Source organism: Lepisosteus oculatus, chromosome 17, assembly GCF_040954835.1.
Source record: "Lepisosteus oculatus isolate fLepOcu1 chromosome 17, fLepOcu1.hap2, whole genome shotgun sequence".
Taxonomy (NCBI): domain Eukaryota; kingdom Metazoa; phylum Chordata; class Actinopteri; order Semionotiformes; family Lepisosteidae; genus Lepisosteus; species Lepisosteus oculatus.
In genome coordinates, this window is record NC_090712.1 from 6756607 (window position 1) to 6781113 (window position 24507).

Genomic DNA, 24507 nt, shown 5'->3' on the forward strand with positions numbered 1-24507 from the left:
ACCATGGACTTCAGTAAGGCTCTTTCCCTCCGTCATTGAAGAGTTTGGCAGCACTAGAAGGCTGTCTTCAGCGTGAGAACTGCTGTTTCACAGGCACAAGGCCAGACAGTGTACCACAGAGGCGCTGGTAAAGTATAGGCAGACCAGGAAGGGAATGGAGGGAGGCTGAATTTTCAGCGGATTATTTATAAAGGGTGAAAGAGAGGCTAGCCATGTATTATTTTTGAATTTGTTCCACATTTTTCGCAAATTGTATTCCATCCAGTCTGCAACCTTAAATTTTTTTTTTAAATTATGTTCCTGCTGGCTTTGGAGTTTGGCCGTAGCCTCTGGGCAGTTCAGGCCCTGGTGTTGAGCAGGTCTGCTCTGTGTGCAGGTGTGCAGCGCGTGGATCGGCAGCCGGGTGGTGAGTGACCTGAACGACCTGCGGAGGGTCCACAACCTGCTGGTGTCCTCGCTGGACAAGGTGCAGGCTGGGAAGGGCTCTTCTTGCCAGCTGTACAGCGAGAGCGCCACCACCATGGAGAAGCTGGCTGTGCTAAAGGCTTGGGCCGAGGTGAGAACACTGTCCTTATCGCTCACATCTGTGCAACAGCGAGCAGCTTTTGCCGCTCATAACCTGCAGCTTTATGCAGTCACTGTTTGCATTGTTTTTTTAATTATTTAAGAATTGTCACAGTGCTGTTCACTTTACCTAGTGTCCTGTTACACGACAAAACACTGAACAAGGTTCACGAAAACAAAGGTGAAAGTATCCCTACGGAAGGATGATTCTAGTTGTGATACATTGCTGGAAAAAGCACTGCCATAGAGCAATGTGAAGCTGCAGTTGCAAATTGCGCAGAACAGGAGGGTGAGTACAGGGGTAACTCCTGCATGGCATCCCGCCCTTTACAGGTGTACGTGGTGGCAATGAAGATCAAGAAGGAAGCGGAGAACAAGCCCCCCAAGGCTGTGCAGGGAGGCGAGGAAGAGGAGGAGGATGTGGGGACGGTGGACGTGCTCTCTCCTGACAGCCTCATCACCCTGGTGCAGCCGGAGCTGCCTGCCCTCAGCCGCCTGTGGCTCGCCGCCCTCCGGGACTACGCCTTGCTGACCCTGCCTGCTGAGTTCGCCAGCCAGCTGCCTCCTGACGGTAAGTGACTTCCTGTGGCATTCGTGTTAGAAAATTGGTGGCCGGACAACTCTAATTAAAGCTCCTAGATCTCACTGCAGCTACAGGTCCCCTGCCATCTAGTGTAAATGCCAGGAGCTGTATCACCCTGCAACTCACAGCTGGCAGCCCACTGAAGCTCAGCAGGTGTGAGCCTGGTCAGTACCTGGGTGGGAAACCTTCTAGAAAAGCTAAGGTCTAGAGGTGTTAGTGGGGCCTACTAGGGAGCCCTCACCCTGCGGTCTGTGGTGGTCTTAATGCCTCAGTTTAGTGATGGTGACACTGTACTGTCCTGACTCTCTGTGGTTATTAAAAAACCCAGGGTAGTTTCTCACGGTGTAACCCTGGTGTCCTGGCCAAATGTTGCCTTGGCCTTTACCAGTCATGACCTCATAATACTCCCAATCGATGAATTGGCTTTGTGACACTCTGTTCTCCTCCCCACTGAGAGCTGGTGTGAACTGAGCGCACTGGCTCTCTTTGATTGCAGTCACATCGTCCTAGTGGTGATGCAGGGGAGTACCCATCACTTGAGTGGAGTGTCCAGAAAAGCGATATATAGGTATAAGGAATTAATACTTATTACATGGAGATTTTTTTCTGTATTAACAAAGTAACTTATTCCATATTAGCAAAGCAATGCCCTTTTTGAGTTCTGAGTGCAAAGCAGCATCCCAAAATATCTAAATGTAACAGGGTAATCTCTTATTCTGCTTAATTTTGTTTTTCTAGCTTTATTTTTATTAGTGTAATACAATGAAGCAAGCAATCTTGTAGCATTAAAAATCTTAGGAAATTTTTATCTATTATTGCTGTTCTGCTGTAATTTCAGAAATACATCTCGGAAACAAATTTAGACCAAAAAGACCAATGCAAATAACAGCAAGCTATTGCAGTTGTAATTGTCTTTCTTTTTCTTCAACTTTGTAAAAAATGTAACTCTTACCAAAAGCTCTTCTTATTCTGTATGCACTAGCAGATGATTTTACCGAAACAAAACAAGGCTGTTGTTCCTAAGGTTTTGGGCCAACAGTAAATTAACGTCCACCATTTGCTGTTCTTCAAAGCCACTTAGAGATTGAGTGATGCAAATTTGTGTTATGGAATTAAAAATTACCTGTTAATAAAGTGATGTTTGTAATGGCTCTGAATAACACACTTACCAAAGGATACAAGCTGGTGCGATGAGAAAAGGGCTCAGTCCTATGATAAATTTGCCTAGAGCCCTTGAAAACCTAGCTATGCCGCTGCTAAGAATAGCCGTGAATGCTGATGAATGAGAAGAATCATAATTGTCATAATTGTCATCCTTCTTAAGTGGACAAGCATGGGTTTCAAGTAGCTCACTTGCTTATTATCACAATCAATTCACCAACCCTCTTAACTTGTAATTGCTCTGAGCATGCACTGGTGGCAATCCCACATTTCTCACAATAAAGTGCTGTGTGGAATGTTATAACCTTTTGATTATTCAGGGAAAGAGTACACTGTGAAATCTGTGTAATAGTGTTTTTCCCCATCTATATGTCTGTGGTAGTTAGCGTTATAAATCTGGTCATTTACACAGTAATAAAGTAAACATTGTTAACCAAGACTACCACAGATCAAATCAGTGCAACTCTCCTGCTAATCCCAAATTAAAAGCCTAGTACTTCACGTGTTGAGTCCACTGGAAAGAAGCAGGAAGCAAAAACATATGTGGGGTCTCTTTTTAATTTTATTTTTATTTATATTTAATTGAGGATAAAATAAGCAATAAGCGTTCTTTGCTCTGTTTGTATAGATTTCTAGAGCTTCTGCTGGGCTTTGTGTTAGCAAAGTAGTTTGTTTTTTACAGCTAGGTAATGATTTGCAAGATAATGGACACTTTCTTACGTTATGGGTATTCTAGTTATGGTGTATTAACCTGTTCTTGGTGCAGGTGGAGCATTCTACACCCCTGAGACAATCGACACAGCTCGGCTCCATTACCGTAACTCCTGGGCTCCGATCCTGCATGCTGTAGCTCTGTGGCTGAACAGCACAGGCTTTAGTGCTGGCGACACTACAGATGACACCCCTCCCAACTCAGCACGGGGTCCGGCGGCCACTGTTTTCAGCTCTGCCTCTGGAACATCTCCAGCAACCAAAAAGCCAGAGGATCTGGTGAAGGATAGAATGCATCTGCTGTTGGGTACTGAGATGTGTTCTCTTGTATTAATTATGCTTTTACATTTCAAAGCTGGATAATAATAAATTCTTAACAGTTTTAATTTTCCTCCTGTTCTTCATAAACTAGTAGATGAGCACTTCAGCATGCACAGGTATGTATATAGCATACCAACTCTAGTTCTTTTTCTTGCAGGTGTCAGTATTGAGTTCTTGTGCTTTCCCAGACCGGAAGAGCCTATTGAACATGTCATGTCCTGTTTGCAAGCCCTGTGTACTCTACTAGATTCTTCCCAAGCTCGAACTCACATTGCAGAGGATCAGGTAAAGCTGCTATGACATTACACTGATTTTTAGTGTGCTATACAGCTGTTTTCAGTATAGGATTATTTGATCAAACATGATTTATTGAAATCATGTCAGAGGCCATGTATCTGGAGTTCATGTGCTGGTCATTCAGAATAGGGATTTTTGGACTGGGGACTAAGTTGAAATGATACAATTGAAAGTGATGGGCAACCACCGGCTTTACGTTTTCTGTCACAAATTGTTACATTGGATAAGATGACCTGTGTCAGATTGGAGTATCTGGATTGTGAGACTGCAGCCCCTGGGACATGTAGAGCTTGTAGTTCTTTGAGTGAAGCAGTGGAAGACGGGAGGCTTTATTGTTCTTCTGGGCTGCTCTTCCAGATGCTGGGAGTGGAGCTCCTGAACGTGCTGCACCGGCTTCTCCTGACCCGGGACCCACCCTCTGTGCAACTGGAGGTCACCAGCGTGGTCAGGGAGACCCTCCGGGCGGCACAGGACTACCTGCAGGAGCAGAGGAACACCATGAGTGAGTCACTTGATCTCCCCTTACCTCCAGATCCAAATTCATTATGGATTCTAGGCCTTCCTATTCATTTTTTACTTTGATTCATTTTAAGCAGGTGGTAATTCAGGCAGGGCAATCTTAATTTTGGTAAAGTCAGACAATGAGAAACAGTACAGTTTGCCCTCTGGTAAAACCTTCGTTTTTTACTTTGCTTTATCCAGAAGGCTTAGCACCAGATCCCTACAGCATGTGAATATGAGGAAAGTCAATAGCTTTTTTTTTTTCGAAAAGAAGCCGGATTGTAAATACGGGCCCCGACTATCCATTCTCAAGCTAACAGCTTGCACACCACTTGGCAGGCTGGTTTTTGGAGGGAAGCCGTAACGATGGATCTGCCACCAGAGGCCTCCGAGGGACTCTTATCTGTTGCAAATAGGCTCTCCAGGTGGTGACGTGCTTGGTGGGAAACAGTCAGGGCAGACCGCTACAGAAGAGAAGGGGGTTTCTCTTGAAACCACTATGTGGGACGTACTGTAACCTTTGCAATAAAGCCTCCTGCACCTTACTTCCTTATTGTGGGTTTTTAAGTGATCATATCCCTGAAGCACCCTTACGTAAGGGTGGGGTCCATCACTCACCCATACATTTTCTTTGCCCCTGTCATGAAAAAATACCAGACACATGTAAAGGAGCAAGTAAAGGCTTATTCCATGCTGAAAAGCTAAGAAAAGAAACACAACATCTTCTTCAGGTGACACCATTTGCCTATTGCTTAACATTACTTTCACTCAGTATTGCCCTTGGGCAAAATATTGTGTGTTTCTTTTCAAACGTTGTATTTTTTTCATCTCTTTTCAGCATGGAATAAACCTTTACTTGTTCCTTTGCAGCCTACGCCTGCTGACGCAGCTCCCTACTTGAACTACTTCCTCTAACAGGTATATGGACATAAAATTGAAAGTGGTGACTTGCATTGCCTTTGCTTGTGCCCAGGTAAGGAGGATGCCAGTGAGAAGGATGCCGCCTGCACGCTGGGGGAAGGGGGGGACACGGGGGGGCTGGTCCCTGGAAAATCCTTGGTGTTTGCTGCCATGGAGCTGCTGGTGTTTATTCTAGTCCGGCACCTCCCCCAGCTCAACACCAAAGTCATGGACTCTCCCAGCCACTTACCCTACAAACCCCAGCGCCTGCCAGAGGACAGTGCCAGGCTGGTGGCTGCCACAGTCACCATCCTCGCAGACCTGCCGGCTCTCTGCTCCCCAGCAGGTAACGCCCATCGCCCCACACCACCAGCACAGGCTTGACTGGGTTGAAGAGACCATGCTGTCTCCAGCACTCAGATCAATGACCACCTTCATCTCTACTGTTTACATCTACCGCTAATTAGGATTTATTAGGGGAGAGGTACTGAAAGTGAAACATTTTTTTACTTTCCTGCCCAAAGTCCAAAATAGAAACCAATTTTAAAAACAAAAGGTCCATTTATATATTTAAGTCCCGAAGAATATTAATGTAGATTAGCTGTAGATGTTGTACTGTAATTGTTAGCCTTCCTGTGGGTTTCAAATGCATTTACAAGAATCTTATTTAAACTAATTGATGAGAAAGGTTTAGAATCAGAAATCAGTTGATGTAATTTATTTTCTTCGGTAGGGAGCATGACCATCTTGCCCACAATTCTTTTCCTGATCACGGGTGTGCTGAGAGAGACCGCCGTGAAGACGGCGGACAGCCAGGTGCCCCCTCCCGTCTCTGCTGCTCTGCAGGGCATAAAGACCATCATCACCTCTCCCCTGGCCAGAGTGGAGAAGACACGCCAGCAGTGGACAGGCCTGGTCCGCAGCAGCCTGGCGTCTGTCCTGGAGTACTCCCAGCCAGGTACAGCATCACCTGACTGCTGCCCGCTAGCCTTGTGTTACAGAAACGAGAGAAAAAACTGCATGCCTTAAATGGGGTTTATTCAACAATGTTTTCATTAATATTGATTTTTTGGGTAGAGTGGCACCAAGGACCTTCATGCCTGAAAATTCAGGGGCCAGAAGCAGTTCTTGAATTTACTAATGTTTCCAACCTAGAAAAAAACTAAAAATTAAAAAGTTTCAAAGTAAAAAAAACCTGAAGAGATCACAATGAAACTCTACTTTTAATAGAGAAGGTGGCAGTTGTCCTGTCAAGGGCTAACCTGCAGTACTTTGGTAACTCTTCTCAGACATTTAAAAGAGAAGCATTTTTGATGCAGCTGTAACAGTTGTTTTGTAAAAATGAGCGTGTAGAACTTCTGCACAGCTTACGAAGTGCCTGTGTTCAGCAGATCAAAAACAACCTCACAAAATAATTTTTCCCTTCACTCTTTCATACAATTTGTTTGTCCGGATGGTAACAAAAATGAGCATTGATTATTTTTTTTTATTTTTTTTTAATTGTGGCACCACTTTTGTTCAATAAGCAGTTTTCTACCCTCCAGATGAGTCCAGGCCCAACATGGATGAAGTGAGCATGCTCACAGCCATCACCCTCTTCCTGCTGTCCGCCAGTGCGGAGATAGTTGGCGTGACGTCCTTGCAGAATGGCTGCATGAACAGGTTCAAGAACGCCTTGAATTCCAGTGACCCCTGGGTGTGTTCATTTACTTTTTCCCAATTTAAACCCACAGGATTTCACGAGCATGCATTAAACCTCTTCCCAGGAGTGACGTGTCTGAAGGGCAGTGTAACAGGGTTACAGGCAAGAGTGTATTTGTTTGGTGGGGGGAGTGGCAGTAAGCAGTTTAGGCGATAGCTCTGACAGAGCTAGTTTTTTATGTAGTATTATTTTGCTTGCTGCCGCACCTGTTAAGATAGAAATACTCTACTAGTATATACAGCGCTTAATTGGACAGTGTGTTTAGAACACAAGACCTGGCATACAAAAAGGCCCAGATATGTTAACTCCCCCTGAGTTATCATGGTATATTTTCTTTGCCTTATTACAGAAGAGGTGTGTGTAACAGTGTTTCTTGCTGGGTTTAAGGTTCCTTGAAAGAAGCACACAGCAGGTATACACAGTTTAATAAAGGTCCAGTCTTCTATTAGACTTAATGGGTTCATGGTGATGTATTAATGTTTGAAAAGCATTAAAGAGGCCAATTTCTAAGTAACAAGAAAACAAGACAGCAACACCCCTAGTGTTCTCAGGAACACAGGGAGCATCTGGCCTGAGTTGAGTAAGAGTTATCTTTCTTTGCACTTGGAACAAAGGATCAGCAATGATATGGAACTGCAGCCTTGACCCAGACAGACCAGTCATGAGATGAAACAAAATTATATGGACAAACATTTATTATATTATATCTTTCAGAAATATCCGATTTGCATTGAAGGTTAAAGGAAGGCAGCATGTGTTTTAGCTTTTAGGCTGCAGATTTTCTTTAAGTTGTCTGCATGGAAAAATAAATCCTGTGATTTCTTGTCCTGTGAACAAGAGATTCAGAATGAAGAAAGAAAAATATTTGTAAGACATTTGTTAACCTCTAGGGTATAATCCCTAGTAAAGTACAAAACATACCTAAGTCTCAGGTTTGTTGAATTACACAGAGATTCTGTTTGTGAAAACAGTTTTTCCCTAGGTCCTGTTCTTGCTGTGACTAAGTGGCACTATTGTCTTTCCCTGTGGGAGAGGTTCATTGAACTGTCTGGGGCATCTACTCTTGTTCATTTAGTTCAGACATGTTCTTATTTTAATTGTAATTTTACCTGTTTTGCTAGTTTTAAAATTACGTTAATAAGTAATTTATGTAGGATGTTCTGCAATTAAGAGTAAAAGCATGTAATTAGCTATAAGAAGTTAATGCAGCCATGGCAAGCACTTAGGGCGTCTATAGTTTATTAATGGGTAGTATTAGAATATATTCATTATCACACAATGTTCTTTTTAATTATTTTTCCTGCTCACTGGAAGGTAGGAACTTGTGCTAGGTCTACACATAAAGCATCAAACATTAATCCTTGAGGGCTTTCAGGGATATCTTTTGTCTCTTTGAGTCACACAAAAAGGGGAATTCCTCTGAATGACTTTCTGACCTTTGTTACCCTTTGTGTATTTGAGTCAGCTTTGGCAACTATTTGTTGAGTGAAGCCAAGGAAATAAAATTGGGGTTGGAAAAATATTTAAATGCATGCAAGAAGCCTAACGCAAAAAACTCCCAAAGAACTGTCCAAGGCTCGTGTAGGAAGAGCATGAAAGAAAGGGCTTGGGTGTAGTCCTGGCCACCTCTTAACCATGAACACCAGCTCAGTACCTGCTTTCTGACACTGCCCTCAACGTGTCTGTGTGTAGGTGCAGGCCAGGTGCTACCAGCTGATGCTGTCCGTGTTCCAGCACTCGAGCAGGGCTCTCTCCACCCCCTACATCCACGCCCTGGCTCCTCTGCTGGTGGAGAAGCTGAAGGCCGTGGAGAGGAGCAGGCCAGGCAGCAGCGTGGAGCTGCAGGCCATTCAGGAGGGAGTTAGAGTCCTTGAAAACCTGGTTGCTATGGGAGAGGAGCAGAACAGTAAGTTCAGCCTTATTCCAGTACAACTCCGCTGAAGTGGTAACGCATCAGATGATTCAAGCAATACATGTGCCTGATGCCTAACCCACCTCAGGCGTTGCTTTTAGAAAGCTGATCTTTTCCTTTTAACATGATAATGTTGCCATTTGTTTTGTTCTCGCAAAAATGCAGTGCAGGTGATTGTTGATTTACCGTGTAAATTTGGGGAATTTGAGCAGAAGTCAGTATGGAGATTTAAAGCCTGGCCTAGATTCAAAACATATGTAATTGATTTTTAACAACAATAATAAATACAGGAATAATACAGTGATTCCTGGGATTGTTTTCGGAATTTGGTATTTGGTCATTTTAGAGAGTAAATATTCTGAACAATTCAGGTCTTCTTTCAGTTGCAAGAAAGCAGATTGGGCAATGTGTTTACAGGACTGGCTATTGTTCTTAATTCTGTCGGTTGCAGTGATTCGTTCAGCAGCACTAGGGAAGCTAAAGCATTTGAAACAGGAACAATTTAAGTGTAATATCACTTCATATTCATTTTCAGAGGTGTGACAGCTATGGTGTTTCTGTGAAAAGTATTGTTTTAATGAAGGACAGTTAGTGTTATTTATTTGTTTATATGTTTATTCCTTTATTATGTGGAGCATTTGAAGTTCAAGCAATACATCTCTCTGTCACTTAACAAATACATTTCACTGTGGAGATATTGGAAGCTAAGTGCTGGTAGTTAAATGGACAACTTAGATGTGAGGCTATTTTTATTGTAGAAAAACCTTTCTGAACACAGACCAGGTGTGTGAAAGTACCCTCCTAAATAGCTTTTTTTTCTGTGTATTCAGGAAGATTTCCCAGAGGGACAAACGGATTTTGCCTGCAAGGAATTTCTTATGTTTCACACAAACTAATTGATAAAACAGTGAAACTCACCATCAATCAAAACCACAAGTAATAAAACTCGCAAAGCTTGGTACTTACAAATGCAATTTGTTTGCTGTTACTGCTGTATTATAGAAGTTCTGCTAGTGACCTTTTTTCTCATCTACTCTTATTGTTTTCTCCTCTGATCTCTGTTTCAGAAGTCAAGACGATTTCAACCCTCTCTTGTGACTATTAAGAGCTCATATAAATGCACTTCCTGTTACTGAGCTGCTTCATGTCTTATCTGCAGATAATCGCATAGTCTCTTTTGTGGTGCATTGGTAGCACCGAACTGCCCTTACTTGCTTTAACACAGGAATAATGAATTCCAGCATTGTAAATAGTGCCTGGAAAAATGTTTCCCTCCTTTATGCTTACCATTGCCCACTTTTCTGTAGAAATCAGTGTTCAAAGACAGGTTACGTTTTCTTCTGCACCAAATGTAAGAATAGCCCCACAAACAGAACTGAATCATGATGTTAAAGTTTTAGTTTTTCCATATGTACAAACTTTGCATGTCAGTCTGGAAATTGCTGCAGATTTTGTAGAATATATGTGGCTCTGCTACTCATGATTCTTTTCTCTAGAAATATGCATTTTTAACACTTCATACATTTATCAGATGATCCTATGCTGTACAGCCTCAGGTTAAATTGTTGGGTTTTTTTTTATTAATGACATGGGCTTCTGTCCAAATCACCTTGCAGAGGCAGTGTATCAGCTTGACTGACAGGAAGATTCTCTGAGCAGACTGGGTTAACTAAATTGGTTTCTGCTGCATAAATAAGCAGTAATAATAGAATAATTGCCCAGCAGACTCACTTACATGGATCCTTATGAACAGCTTTAGGTCTTACTGCAGTTTCTTGAGATATCATTAATACGCAGAGTGAGTCATCATCCCCAGCACAGTTAGATAACACTTACAAATTAACACATGCAGTGGCAAGGCGAGATTTAGTAGGAGATTTCGGTTTTCAGTCACGTTGGAGTTCAAGCATCAATTGCTCAGGAAACAGTTTTACCCAAATCGTTGACCTTCTGAAATTATTATGCCACGTTTGAAAGGGGGTTTCCCAATCAGCTGTTCCCACTGAGGTGACTTGACATGTTTCACCTCTGGTGTTACAGTGTGTAGAACAACATAACCCGGATTCATGGATTAACCACTCTGTTGAAAATGCCAGCTGTTTGCGAGCTCACAAAACAGAAACCAGGAGATCAGCTTCACCATCTTACAGAACTATAAATGTCCCTCCTTCATTATGAAAGCGGTTTGGATGTTCGTTTGCAGTGGTTCTGCTTTTAATATCTTTGTACTTTTATTTCTTCTGATTAACTTTGTAGTTTCCACAGATTCCAGTCTGATTTCTGGCATGTGCTTTCAAACATTTTTGTTTTTGTGATATAGACAATGGAGCTCCCATTGTCTTCTTTGTGGTTTATTAATCTGTTTTATAGTAGTATATAGAGCAGTTCTGCTGAAGAACTTTATTAAGTAAAAAGTCAGCAATATGAAACGGGACATGGTTAAAAAATCACATTAGTGTGAATTGGTGTAAATTCAAAGATAAGACTCCTATGTTCAGTTTTTAGTCATGCCATTGGTTGAAATTTTCTGGTCCTATAGATTCCCTTACTAGTGCTTTCTTCTAAAATATAATTTCTGTAAATGCTAAATCATAGGGTGGAGACGTATACTTTTCTGTGCTGAATGTGGTGTGAATGCAAACTTCTGTGGGGTTTCTGTTTGCCTGTAGGTTCTGGATTTGATACTGGTTTAGGAAGTAAAACACCTTACCTAGAAACACTGGAGTGTTCTGCAATCGATTGTCTTCAGAAAAGCTTTTTCAGAACTTCCAATTTTCAAAAAAAAGAATTTTTAAATTGTTACCCCATCTTGATTTCTAAGTGAAGCAACTTTTGGTACAGTGCATTTAGCATCAAAGCTACAACGAGCTACAGCTCTTAACTGAAGTTAAAAATCCCCAAACCCTCATTTTCAAGAATTGGAAAGTGTTATGTTTTTTTCATGTGTGTGCAAAGGTGTACCATTAAACTCACTTTTAACTACAACTGAAATCCATGTTGTAATTAGCATTTTCATTAATGGCAAGAAATGTGATATATTGCTTCTCAGTGTTATTTCTCTAAAGAAAATTATACTGAAGCACAAGTACACATCCTTCAATGTAAGTGGGTTACTGATTAATAACTGCCATTATAAATGACCCACCTCAAAAAATTAGGGATTCTTTGATCATAGGGGAACCCCACATTTTCTGATGACTATTATTGCAACAAGTAAATGTATTTCCCTGCCTTAGCAACCACATCTGCTTAGCAACAGTTGAATCTTGAAATTCAATAACTATTTCAGGAACTGTCGGCTAAGGAAGGATCCCAAGTAACACTTTTCTCTCCTCTTTTGTTTTAAAGGAGTTCAGCTTCTTGCTCTCTTAGTCCCTACCCTCATTTCCTATCTTCTGGATGAGAATGCGTACAGTTCGGCTAACCCAGCTTCCAAAGGCCTGCACGAGTTCGCGCTGCAGGACCTGATGCGAATCGGGCCCTTGTACCCCAGCGCCTTCAAGACGGTCGTAGGGGCCGCCCCGGAGCTGAAGACCCGGCTGGAGACGGCCATCCGAGCCAGCCAGGCCAGCAGCAAGGCCAAGGCGGCTGTCAGGCAGACCCAGCCTGCAGTACAGGTCGCCCCCACCATCAAACTCAAGACCAGCTTCTTCTGAAAGGATCCTGCCTACCGAGACGTGGCCCTACAGCACCAGTGTGCAGATCTGTCCCCCCCCAAATACCCCTTACTGCAAACACTAAGCACCAAATACCTGTTTCCTGGAAGGAGTTTCACAAGGTTTGCCTGGGCTGGGGTTTTTATTCATGTCTGTGTGCGTTTCTCCCTCCTATTTCTTTGCCGGATCTCGTATGTTCTTCTTTCACAAAGAAGTGACGTCAGAGCTACAATTCTGCCAGAACTGAAGGATTTGTAATCTGTGCTTTAACAATGATTTAGAAATGAACTGTAGATGACACTCCTAACTCTTCGCTAGCTCAAGACCAAGGGCTTACTTTGAAGGGGATGGAATCTAATACAATATTACTGTAGGTTCACGTCTGATTTTCAAAAGGGAGTTCTTAAATATAATGGGACATTCTCTCTACTTCAGTAGGCTATAACTCCTTTTTATAGACATTAATGATTTATTGAACAATGTTACCGTTCTAAAGTAAAAGTACAAAGTACTGATCAGATGAACCATAGCAATTTTAAAATGGATCTTAATTAGGCCTTTATTTTGGATTGATAATCATATTAGGTTTTAAATATCACAAAAGTATGTACAAATGTAGTATTTTTTTATTTCTTATTATTTAATCTGAATTCCCTGACTAGATAACATTTCTTTACATCTAATTTAAATTTAATTAACTTCTAATTGCAAAAATGTTATTCCTTATTTTTTAGTTTTCTTTGTAAGAGAATCTGACGTTTGCATGTATCTTACCACTTACTTAGAACACCTGAAAGACATCAATTCATCCTGTGTAGCATGTTTTTTGGAAGTGCATTATCACTTTAGTTGAAAGCATTGCAAACCTCACATTATTACTTTTCTTACCTCAGGCAGATGGATAAGACCATGAAGAAACATTGTAATGCAGGATATCTCAGTTTATATCTTTATTTAGTTACATGGTTTCCATTTCTGACATGTTTTCAAGATTGAGGGGTTTCATAGTCCTGTGGAGTGGGTCAGAGGTTGCAATGTGTGCTAAGGCAGTAGATTGCCTTTCCTGCAGCTTTCCTCATAAGCTAAAAGGAAGTGCTCTTCTGTTATTGAGTAGCCTTCTGTTCTAAATATCAAGGTATTAGTTTCATTGATATCTCTTCTTGAATTCTTTCCACTGTGTTTTTGTCACCCGTCAACAATGTTAAAGTGTAACAAAATCACGTGCCTATTTGTCCCCTGCAGTACTACTGGTCAGGTAGGCCATTAACATGATTATTCTGCTGTGGTTTTAAATTTCTTGGACATTAGTTGCGAGCGAAAAAGACATCTGAAGATTGAAGTAATCAGCTTTTTACCGAAATGTGATCTTTACCTGGACTTTTCTTTTTTTTTAACAAGATTTTGGATGTTTAAAACAGCAAATCAATGTATATAGTGAAGAGAAAGACCAAACCATCACAGTTTCAACCCTCTGTTCTTTTCATCAGCAAATGTTTAGTTAAACACTTACTTTATGCAAATCAAAATGACAAAAATATATGCATATACAGTTATAAGAGAAAGTTACATTCATTTATCTGGTATCATGTAGAGAGCACCGTTGTTAAATGCATTGAAAGCATTAATTGTCTTTCATTATTTGTTGTGTCTTATTTTCATGCATCTTTGATTTTCAGTGGGTGTATACATTGAAAACATTTTTTACTGTGACCTTTCTGTCATTTCCAATGCTAGGGATGCCCAGGCTGGTCATCTTACTGTAATTTGTGCAATAAAGTAAGTTAAAAAAACAGTTTTATATTGTCATATTGTACTGTATATTGTCTCTGGTTCAGGTTGTGTAGCAAATTATTTTTGTTTCAAGTCAGCTGGCTCTGTTCTTTTTATTCTTCCTTTGTTTTTGGACATGATAGAGTATTGAACTTAATTGGTAATGATCTTAAACAGTGAATTTAATCACATTCATGTCTAAGCGAATAAAGTTAATCCTTCAGGAGCAATATCATTCTATTATGGGAAACTGTGAGCACCTATCTGAAGCACTTGGTGTTGTGTGCGGATGGTGACTTTCTTGCGTGCTGTTCACACAGTATTATATGTTTGCAGCTGAGGAGCTTGGCTTTTTGTAATGTGACTGTGGGCTAAAAATCACAGCACCAGTGCTTCAGCCATGTAGTTAATAGTTCCATTGCTCTGGTGTTTTAATATGGGTAATCTATTACAAGTGAGGTAAAGGTTTAGAAATGAACAAATATGCAACAAATTCTAATTGTTTTTATTTTTAATTGTACAGTATTTACCATAGTCAGTTGATTCTCTAGTGAATATAATAGTAGTGCAACAGAAATATGTACAGCCATGCAATTTTCCAGCTTTAATCTGTGCTCCAAGTTTGTCTTTTTGCAGTAAAAAAAAAAAACATTTTCAATAGTATTGGTTAAAAGGCAAATTCCAAAAGTTAATTCCCCTTTTTCTTGTTTTTTTTTATGAGCTTTTTATAGCTTCTGACTATAAAACAGGGCTTGTGCTGAACAATAAATGGAATTAAATTCCTCCCCCCAGGTGAAAATAAAATCCACGTGCCTGCCCGGTGATCTGCAATACAGAGGTGATCTTACAGTGATCCTACTAGACTTGTTAACTGCTTTTCATTTTTTTCTGTGCTGTACATTATTGAAGATCCTGAAAGTTTCTGCAGTTTCAGCTATTCTTGGGGCTGATGATCCTAACAGCATGACATCCTTATTCTGGGATTTTCCCCAGAACTTACCCCAGCACTGCAGGTGGAAATGTCCCCTATGCAAATGCCTGCAGGCCCCCACTATGCTGACAACCCCTGGATTAATACAAACCGCTATCTGCACAACAGACTACTCCACTTTCAGTGCAGTTGGTTTATTATTTCCCTTTGCAAAACCCTACACAACCCTAACTTGAGGCTGAACTACTGTCTTACATGAGTGTTTTACAATACATTGGCAGTTCACAGGAGTCTAGCTCACACGAAAGGCATCAAGAGTCTTATGATGACTCTGCCGGGAGAGCAAGTAATTCTTTCAAACACGCCTCATGCTTGCTGACCTTGAATGCTGTTGTGTGATTCTCTGCACGTCTTCACCATGGCTTTACAAATCTATTTTGTTAAAGAACACCGTATTGGTGTCTCGGGCACATTCAAATCAAACTGCAAATGGTGTTACTTTGTTAGAAATGTGTTGACTGCCCCTCTATGACTTGTCGTCCCTGACCCCAGAGGTGAATAACGAGACAGGGCTCTCTGCCCTGTGCTTTTATTGCGGAGTTTCTCACCAGCTTCCAGGCCTATCCTGATCCAAAGACACGGAGGCCGAAGTGCTTCATTCTTGACTGCAGACTTCATTCCTGCTGCAGCCGACATCTGCCAGCACCTCCCGGTTCTCCAGGATACATCAGCTCCGTCTTCTCCACCTGTTTTGCTGCTGAGGACTTGACTGCCGGAGCCCTGTTAGCGGAGTTTGGAGGCTGCAAGGAGTACTAAAAGGCCCTTATCTTAACAAAGGGTTATTGATAAATGTCCCCTAGCAGGAACGTTTGCCATGGATTACTTCAAGGTACTGAACTGAGACATTTTAAGGACTCCATTCAGGCAATTTTTGCTTGCAGGTTTCAAGTGTACAAAACTGACAGTTATGAGTAAGCGAAATCTTTAAAACAGACCAACTTGCAAATTAAAGACCCACTGACCCCATTGCATATGAAGGGAGATCTGACGGGAAGAAGACATTAATTCAATTTAAGTATTTATTATGGCTTTTGTGCAGCTCTGCAGAATATTTGATGTTCCACTGAAATTTGTTTGTTATGGAAACAATGACTGAATTGTTCATCGAAGGTTAAAGAAAGAACTCAAGGCCAAAAGGCTATCCTTCCATGTGAAGCACAATGCAACTTTGCACTTTTACCTTAGTGCGTCTCCACGTTTTAGCCCACACTAGGCTACCGTATCTTTTCAGGATTAGCCAGTTTGTTCACTGAGTCAATGAAAAGCCATTTGCCTTTAGGTACCTTTTGTAAATGAAACAGGTCTGAAAAAACAGGCAAATGTTGGGGATAAGGAAGTGTAACCTTGGCAAAGAAAGTTTAAAGCAAGCGGGAGGCGGCTATTCGGCCTAGCTAGAAAAGGTAATGAGGTAGCCAGGGCCTCAGTGAGACCTTTGACAGCTGAGTGTATGGGAGATTGAGCTTGTTGTCAAGGTGACAACAAAATTAGAATTCCCTGGCTATTATTGTAGGCTTTGATAATGTTTTTATTTCTCTGCCTAATTCCAAAGTGCATCTTTTAACAAGTGGGCCCAGAAAGTTACCGAGGGGTCAAAGAGAGAAAACGCGATAACACCCCTCCTTTGCATCCTGACCCCTTGCAAAAAAACAACAACTGAGTGACAGAAATCTAATTAAAGCATTTTGGAGAGTGCAGGCTGCTACGCACATCTGTAGAGTTTTAAAAACCTGATTTGGCTTTGGGGAAAAAAAAAGATTCTGTAGTGGAGTTCTTCTTCAGCATCTATACTGCACAACAAGAGTCTTTCCCAGGAAGGCTTGTCAGTAAATAAACAGCCCTGGTTAAATTTAGTTCTTTTGTCTTACGAGCCTCTCAAGATACTTCGGCGGGTTGTGGTTCGAAAAACGAAGTAAACTTTCTGAAGGCCAGATTTACCCTTCTTAGAGTTCAAAGACCTGTGAGGTGGACATGCCTTAACAAATGTTTAATGGGGAAACTCTTCTGCAATTTTAAAAACAAATTTATTGAAAAGTCTCAACCCACACACACCAAAGGAATTTCATGCCATATGTTGGGGGCTGAATGATTCGCCCACTCATGACAGGCCTCTTTTAACTGCGTTTTATTTTTGATGTTGATCACCATGGCTACCATAGCATGCTGCTTTTGTTCCTCAATTACCGAGTGGATGTCTCAGGGAAGGAAGATTCAACCGGTACAGTGGCACCAGAGACAACCTTTTCAGCAAAATGAAATCTGTAGAAAAGAATGCAGAGTCTCAATTTATTGTTCCAAATGTATGACTTCCGGGGGGTTAAAAACCCATTTCTTCAGGATGAGAATGAAACTGTAATAAAAGTAACAACATTCATGGCTGACCTTGTAGTGAGTTTTCAGTGGATTTTCTGGTTCCTGTTCGATAGCTGGCAGTTATAAAGATACACCTTCCTCTTCATCTGGTGAACAGCAAGGTCTGCAGCATCGTTTCCTTCTAAGGAATGACAGCTGTGAAGTGTCAATTTGACAGTAGCTACTTGTGTCAAAAACCTGCATTGTAAGTTGACAAATTACAATGTCAGCAGAATTTGCATAAATATATTACTAAAGATCACAACACACAGATGGCACTTGTTATTTTCTGACATGAGTGGTTGCAAGACCTGGAATTGAACTTGTTTTGGAGTTGACTAGCTGATTTTGTTTTTGCAAAATATGGATTGTCTATATATATAGTTTATTCATCCATATTTTCCCAAATGACATCATTTGAGTTCCACTGTATTCCAGGCTAAAGACACTGCAATGTATTTATTTCTACATTTATTTACAATACACCATTTATTTATTTGGTGTCATCATCTAGTGGATTAATAAAAGAAATCAATTAATAGCAATGTGCAGGCAGACCTCTCTGGAGTCACCCTTGGGCAGTGAGTCTTAACATTTGGATAATAACACAATTCAGAAAAGGAACTCTCCTGTAGGGTTCTCACATTTCTGATAATTAAACCGTATTGTAAACTTTCATCATTTTTTTCCCTATCTGTAAAAAAATTAATTAGATAAAACAGAGCTGGGTTTCACACACTAATCACCTTTTGCCAATGTCATGAGCAATTAACGATAATATGAATCCTAGAAAAACTCATCAAATTAGATAGTCTAATTAATACAGTGGTGCTCATCTCCTGCTCTCAAGGGCTGTGTTCGTGTTTCCTGTGCATCTTTAAATAATTAGTTTCTCAAAAGCCCTAAAAGACGTTCTATTAAACATACAGATAATACATATAAGTTAAATGACTAGAAGCTGCTACAGTGAGCTCTTAACTGTTAGATAGCCAGTTTCTGGACATACTAGTAGGTGTTGGTTCGCAGGCGTCATTAGTTTCTCTATATTATACAGTGCTTTATAAACAGTTGCATGTGTTGTATTACTTTAACTCCTATACAAGAGGTAATTGGATAAGTGGTCAAGACTTATTTTTGTACTGTAAAGTATTAGTCACTTTAGTTTCTAGTTGTAGCAGAATCAGTAGACTAACCTGAAGAATTGTACATTACCCTATATTATATAATATACATGTACATTTAGTCAAAGAGATAATTAATGATGAAGTGATAATGCAGATTGATTCAAGTAATTTTGTATATGTTTTGTATAAAAGACAATTAACAGTCATTAAACTCACAAACACAAAAACCAATGCTGCTTTTCAAAGTTGGCATGTAACAAAGTACAGTCTTACTCTTTCTCGCATGTACAGTATGTGCTGTATGCTCTTCTCTGAAAAACATCAGGTATTGTTTTCAAATTAAAGGAATCTATTAAATTATCTGTGTACTTCAGTTGAATTCTATATGTGAATACCTTTGGGAAATCAGTGACAGGAGGTAACTGTGTTAAAATAATAACCTGGCTTTTCAATTCAACCCGAATTATGGTGGTTTTACTGTCGAGGAGCTGAGAAGACTACAAATCCCATCATGCTTTGAAAAACTAGTGCAGTAAAAAGACCATAGATATACGGAAGCCTAATGTATTATGGGCGTGTGCATGGGGTTTGACGTCATTGAATGACAGCCAGCTGTCAGAAGTGAGTTTGGTCCCCAGCAGAGAGAGCTCTTGATTTTTTTTTTTCCGTGTAGAGGCGGAGACCACAGAGTGAGCGAAGAAGCGGCGGAGGAGAGCCGTCAGACAGAAGCGCCGTGTCAACCCTCCGCGAACCGAGCGCTGTTACCTGGCCTGGCCATGGAAGAACAGGCAGGGCCCGGAGTCTTTTTTAACAACAACAATAACTCGGTGCTGCCCGGCGGTGGGAAGGGACCCCAGCCCGAGGGAGGCGGAGGGGAGGCGGCCCGGGCGCAGTACAGTATCCCGGGGATCTTGCACTTCCTGCAGCACGAATGGGCCCGATTCGAGGTGGAGAGAGCCCAGTGGGAGGTGGAGCGGGCCGAGTTACAGGTAAACAACCTTGAGCGCCCAGCCTGGGTCCGGTCCGCGTTCGTGACGGTCCCGGAGAGAGCCCTGCCTGCCCTCCGGATCGGCACTGAACAGAACGGGCTCAGTCCCCCCTCCTCCCCGACTACTGAGTAGCAAACAGTGCATAAACAGCTAAGGGTTGTGTAGCTTCTAGGGCCAAGGCTGGGTGTTGCGATCGGACACGAGTTCTGAAATGTGTAACTTAAAACAAGAGGTTTCGCGTGTTTTGCCGACGTGCAATGTCGTACCGGGTTGCTTTTGCGTTTCGACAGGGGTGCCAGACCCTGTGCATGAAAACACATTTCGCTGTGTTCAGAGGCGTAGAAATGTTTCAGGATGTGATAAGGTGGCGAAGTGTAACGCTTTCGGATTCCGGGCTACAGCATGTGAATTGTTGTCTGCACCCCTCCGTTTATCAACGACAAAAGCCGACCTGCATTTTATACATTTGTAACCGTGTTTAGCTCTCCGATGTGCTCGGAGAAGTGTGTACTCCGATGTGTCAGAGCAATCAGTTCTTGGCACTGAATTCCGTTTGCACCTTTGAAATGTAAAGTTATGTAAATTCGTGAGACAAGGAGGTTAGATAGGTGTGATGTAGGGCTTCTGTCTTAAGGGAAGAGGTCAATAATTCTTTGATACGAAGTGACTCCCACATACGATGCAACCACGCTCAAATGTTTTGTGGCTGAGATTTTAAACGCCACAGAATTAAAAACGATGGCGAATTTCGTGACAGATGCTAAATATTAATTTGAAAATCTACCGAATAGTCCCCCCCCCCCCCCCCCCCCCAATGAAACACGTTGAGGTCTACTGTTTAAATTCTGTCGTGAATAGTAAAAGAGGGTTTGAGACACTGGCCTCCAAACTCTCATTAGTAGTTAAGTCCGGCACTGAGCCGTCTATGAACAGTAAGTGCATTAGACACACAGGGTGACTAAGCCAAAGCTGCTGCAAATCACTTAAAAAGTAGCAGGCTGCTTACTGAGAGTTTAGTGCGCTCTGACATATAACCAACCCTAACCCCTCTGTCGTTTGTGCAGGGCACCCTGGTGCTTGAGGAGGGCCTGCTGCCCGCTCCTTCACTCCTCTTGGTGCACACTGCCTCTCAGTGCCCTGTAGTAAATCCTTTTGGCATCTGGAGCAGGGCCATGAGCTTTGGTGCCGCAGCCACTAAGCATTTTGAGCTGCGTCGCTGGGGTCGGAGCTGATGGCAGCCTCCGAGAGAGGGGGAGTCGAAATGTCCCTCTCCGCTTTGTGTCTTTAAAAGACTGTCCGCTCACCTGTTGAGTTGGGGTTTAAGAGGGGGCCCGGGTGTGGGGCGGGACGGGGGTCTGGTCTTGTTGAGATCGGTGATCTAAACTACAGCAGCGTTTAAGATTTGCTGCCTCCTCCACGCACACTCTCTTGTTCTTACAGGATCTCCTCATGCACTATGAGGGGCCTGCGCTGTCGATAAGCTTGGCTGTTCCACGTAGTGGTGAATGCAGAAAAAAATTATCTCATCCCGCATGAGAAGCCGACATCCAAAAATTGCCCTAAAGCACGCCAGTCTGGCGATTGTTTGTCCACAAAGAGTACCTGCTCACTGAAGGTCTTGGGTGAGCACAGATCAGGTGTAATAGAGAGTGGCGAAGCCAGATAGATTTTTATCTGTTCTGGCCTGACAGTCTGCTCTGTGTGGAAACAAGAGAAACAGAGCACAACTGGCACAGCAGGGGGTTTTCAGGACCAATGCCGATAGTTTTGGAGGTGCTTTTTGCTTGATGTGGGCAGCTGGCCACTTACAGTAAATGAAAGTCATCTCACCATTGGCTTTGGCCAGTTCAGTTGCAAAGTTAAATTCTTCCTCCTCAATAAAGTTGACCTCTGTTTAACTAGGCCTGTGAGAGTTCAGAATGCTTTGTTGCAGGAGAGAAATTCATTTCTTCCCTTTTTTTGTACTGAAAAAGTTTTCTCCTTATAGTGAACGCTCAGTAGACATGAATGTTTTCTAGTTAGCAAACGGTATAATAGCGGTCTTGCTTTGCAAGCCAGGATGTATGATGTTTTTGTGTGTGTGCTACCTTGGACTCTCTTCTCTGATTACACAAATGCAAGCAGTTGTTACTGTTTCTACAAAAAACCCTGACGCAGCGCAATGCTGTAAACACCTTGGGGGTTTAGCTGTGAAAATCGGAGGTTTAGACACTTGACTTACACTTGCTGAAGAAGACAGTAAGGTCGTGGAATTTTGGTTTGCTGTTCACATCATTAAAAGTAATACTGGAAGGAAAAAAAAATAGGCCAAAAAAGCAGGAAATGCTATTTTATCCAGTGGCAAGGAGCAGTTTGTGGTTGTTTCCTACATTGCTCTGGCTATAGATTGGTCGGGCTATGGTTTGCATTACACAGCACTTTTCCAAGTTGTTTGTTTGCTGTGCTGTCGCATGGGCATGTGTTCAGTAATGAGGGCTCGGACAGTCAGCTTGTGTGAAATAGGAGCGTGTAATCTGGACAGCTGCTGAATGGCTTTAGACATGATAAAGATGTTCTGAGAATATAGGGCTGTCATTAAGTTTTACCAGCCTTGGGGATTTTCTTTTTCCAAAGCAGGATTCAGCCCAGTATGCTAGCAATGAATTCAAGATTCAAGGTTTTTTATTTGCCATATACAACAAGTGTATTGGAATGCTTACTCGTTTAGCTGTACCCAGTAACAGCAGAGAGAAAAAAATAGACACAAATGACAAACGGACATTGACAGCCAAGACAGGACATAGTGCAAACTTGTACCTTAAAGTGCAGGTCCTAATTATGATATGGACTGCTTGGGGGAAGAAACTGTTTCTGAATCTACTGGTCAGTGTTCTGCCCGGACCTCACAACCCTCTGTATGGCTTTTCTGTCCTGTACTGTGGCTCCACCATACCACACTGTAATACCACCGGTCAAGACACTCGCAATGGTTTTACGGTACAAATTGGTGAGTTTTGTCTTGCTCATCCCCCACTTCCTTAACCGTCGCAGGACGTGCAGGCGCTGGTGGGCTTCAGTGAGGATGGCAGCAGTGTTCTCTGACCAGCTCAGCCCCTAAGTGATCTGGGGGCCGAGGAACCTGAAGGTGCTGACAGTTTCGACTGGAGCCCCCTGAATGATGATGTCCTCTGTGCCTCCGGAAGTCCACTATAATCTCTTTTGTTTTGCCGATATTAAGAGCGATTACTGTGGTGTCATCAGCGAACTGGATGATGTGGTGGCTGTTCAATCTAGCCACACAGTCATGTGTAAATAGAGAATACAGCCGTGGGCTCAGGCAGCAGCCCTGCAGGGCCCCTGTGTTGAGGATCAGAGGGGATGAGGTTTTGTTTCCAATCCTCACCATTTGGGGTCTGCCTGTCAGGAAGTCCAGGACCCAATTGCAGATGGAATTGCTGAGGCCCAGACCCCTGAGTTGGACCACCAGCCTACCTGGCACAATTGTGTTGAAGGCTGAGCTGAGGTCCATAAATAACATCCTGGCACAGGTGTTCCTCTTGTCCAGGTGGCGTGAAGGGCGAGTGAGACAGCATCGTCCACTGACCTATTATTCCTATAAGCAAGCTGCAGGGGGTCCATGGAGTCCGGGACAATACTGTTGATGTGTCCCATCACCAGTTTCTTCACACACTTCATGACTGCTGAGTGAGTGCCACCGGACGGGAGTCATTGAGACATGACACCTTGGTTGCTTTAGGTAGTGGCATGACAGTAGTGCTCTTGAAGCACAGTGGGACAGTAGACAGGGATAGTGACATGTTAAATATTACAGTGAAGACAAGGGCCAGCTGTGCGCCACATGCCTTTAAAACACAGGAGGGGATGCCATCAGGGCCGGCAGCCTTGCACGGCTTTTTGAGGTTGTGTCCCAGAAACATTCAGCTTTCATGTCTCTGTTTACGTGTGTGAGTATACTGTTTCCCCCTGTCGATTTTAAATAACATTGAGAGACGCCATGTGTTTTGCTTGTATTTTCGAGTGCTTCATGTGTTTACCCTTCATTGAAGTGTGCCTTTAATTTTTCCATGGTTGTTATAAATATGTCACATCCCAGAAGTGTATCTTACACTTCCCTGTGCACGAACATGCTGCTGAGTCAGTAAGGTTAGGAAAACTATTGGTTGTTCATTGGTGCGAAGTCACAGCTTTGCTCTGTACTATCCCAGAAGGATGCATCTCTGTGCTCGACAGAACAATGTGTATTGATTCAGATGTTTCCTTTTTGATTCCCTCCTTTCCTGAGGATTGTTACACACTTTGCCCTGGGGCAATTGTGTGTCTGACAGCACAGCACAGCTGTCAGGTCAGAGAAATCCCGAAACCTGTCTCCCTTTCAGGGCAGTGGGTTGTGACTTTGCTAATAGTTTGCTAGTTTGATGTGTGGTTTTCTCCCTTGGATGTCTTTGAGGCTGTGCATTCCACTGGCTACACATTTATCTCTTCTCTCTTTTCTTGATGTCTTTTTTTCGGTCTTCTGATCAGTGCAATGAAAATCGGTAGCTCTGGAGTTTTTTTTTCCTGCTCCCTGCAAGTGCAAATTCTAGTATAGTGCTTATCCAGAGGGGGTGGAATTCTCATTTGCTCAGCGCATGGGGCAAGAATAGAAAATGCACATAATCAAGCGGAGAAGGGAGAAAAAGATAAAAAGAAGAGTGCGTAAGGGAATTGGAAGTGGTTTTTTTTTCTGCTCAACAGTAGAAGACAGTCCCAGGCGAAGATGCAGGCCTCACAGTAGCTGTTGTGAATGATCCTTCCTGTTGAACACTCCACAACAGCAGGGTTTTGGGAGCACTGTAGTCAGGGGCTTGAAACAGTACGGCACTCCTCTGTCCTGGCCTGTGACCCCTTTCCTCGCTGGACGAGTCTTGGGGGAACAGAGGGGTGGAGGGCAGTGATGGGCTGAAGAGGTGGTTTTTTTTATCTGGTTGCCTGCATTT

General features: G+C 42.4%; 2 protein-coding genes across 5 annotated transcripts in view; both read left to right on the forward strand.

The window, feature by feature from the left end:
• heatr5b (HEAT repeat containing 5B) overlaps positions 1–14100 on the forward strand; it is a 36468-nt gene extending 22368 nt beyond the window's left edge. For 2 of the 3 annotated variants that reach the window (XM_015363147.2, XM_015363146.2), the window contains exons 27-36: positions 377–556; positions 898–1135; positions 3075–3326; positions 3498–3625; positions 3995–4139; positions 5112–5384; positions 5772–5996; positions 6583–6734; positions 8433–8646; positions 12001–14100. In XM_015363147.2, the coding sequence (XP_015218633.1) occupies positions 377–556; positions 898–1135; positions 3075–3326; positions 3498–3625; positions 3995–4139; positions 5112–5384; positions 5772–5996; positions 6583–6734; positions 8433–8646; positions 12001–12308 (2115 nt within the window). In that variant the 3' untranslated portion in view covers positions 12309–14100. The other variant, XM_069179808.1, reaches the window with a different exon arrangement.
• A 5062-nt stretch (positions 14101–19162) lies between these two features.
• The window catches only part of strn (striatin, calmodulin binding protein), a 74988-nt gene continuing 69643 nt past the window's right edge, over positions 19163–24507 (forward strand). Inside the window, exon 1 of one of the 2 annotated variants that reach the window (XM_015363196.2) lies at positions 19163–19531. In XM_015363196.2, the coding sequence (XP_015218682.1) occupies positions 19319–19531 (213 nt within the window). In that variant the 5' untranslated portion in view covers positions 19163–19318. The remainder of the gene's footprint in view (positions 19532–24507) is intronic. The other variant, XM_006638572.3, reaches the window with a different exon arrangement.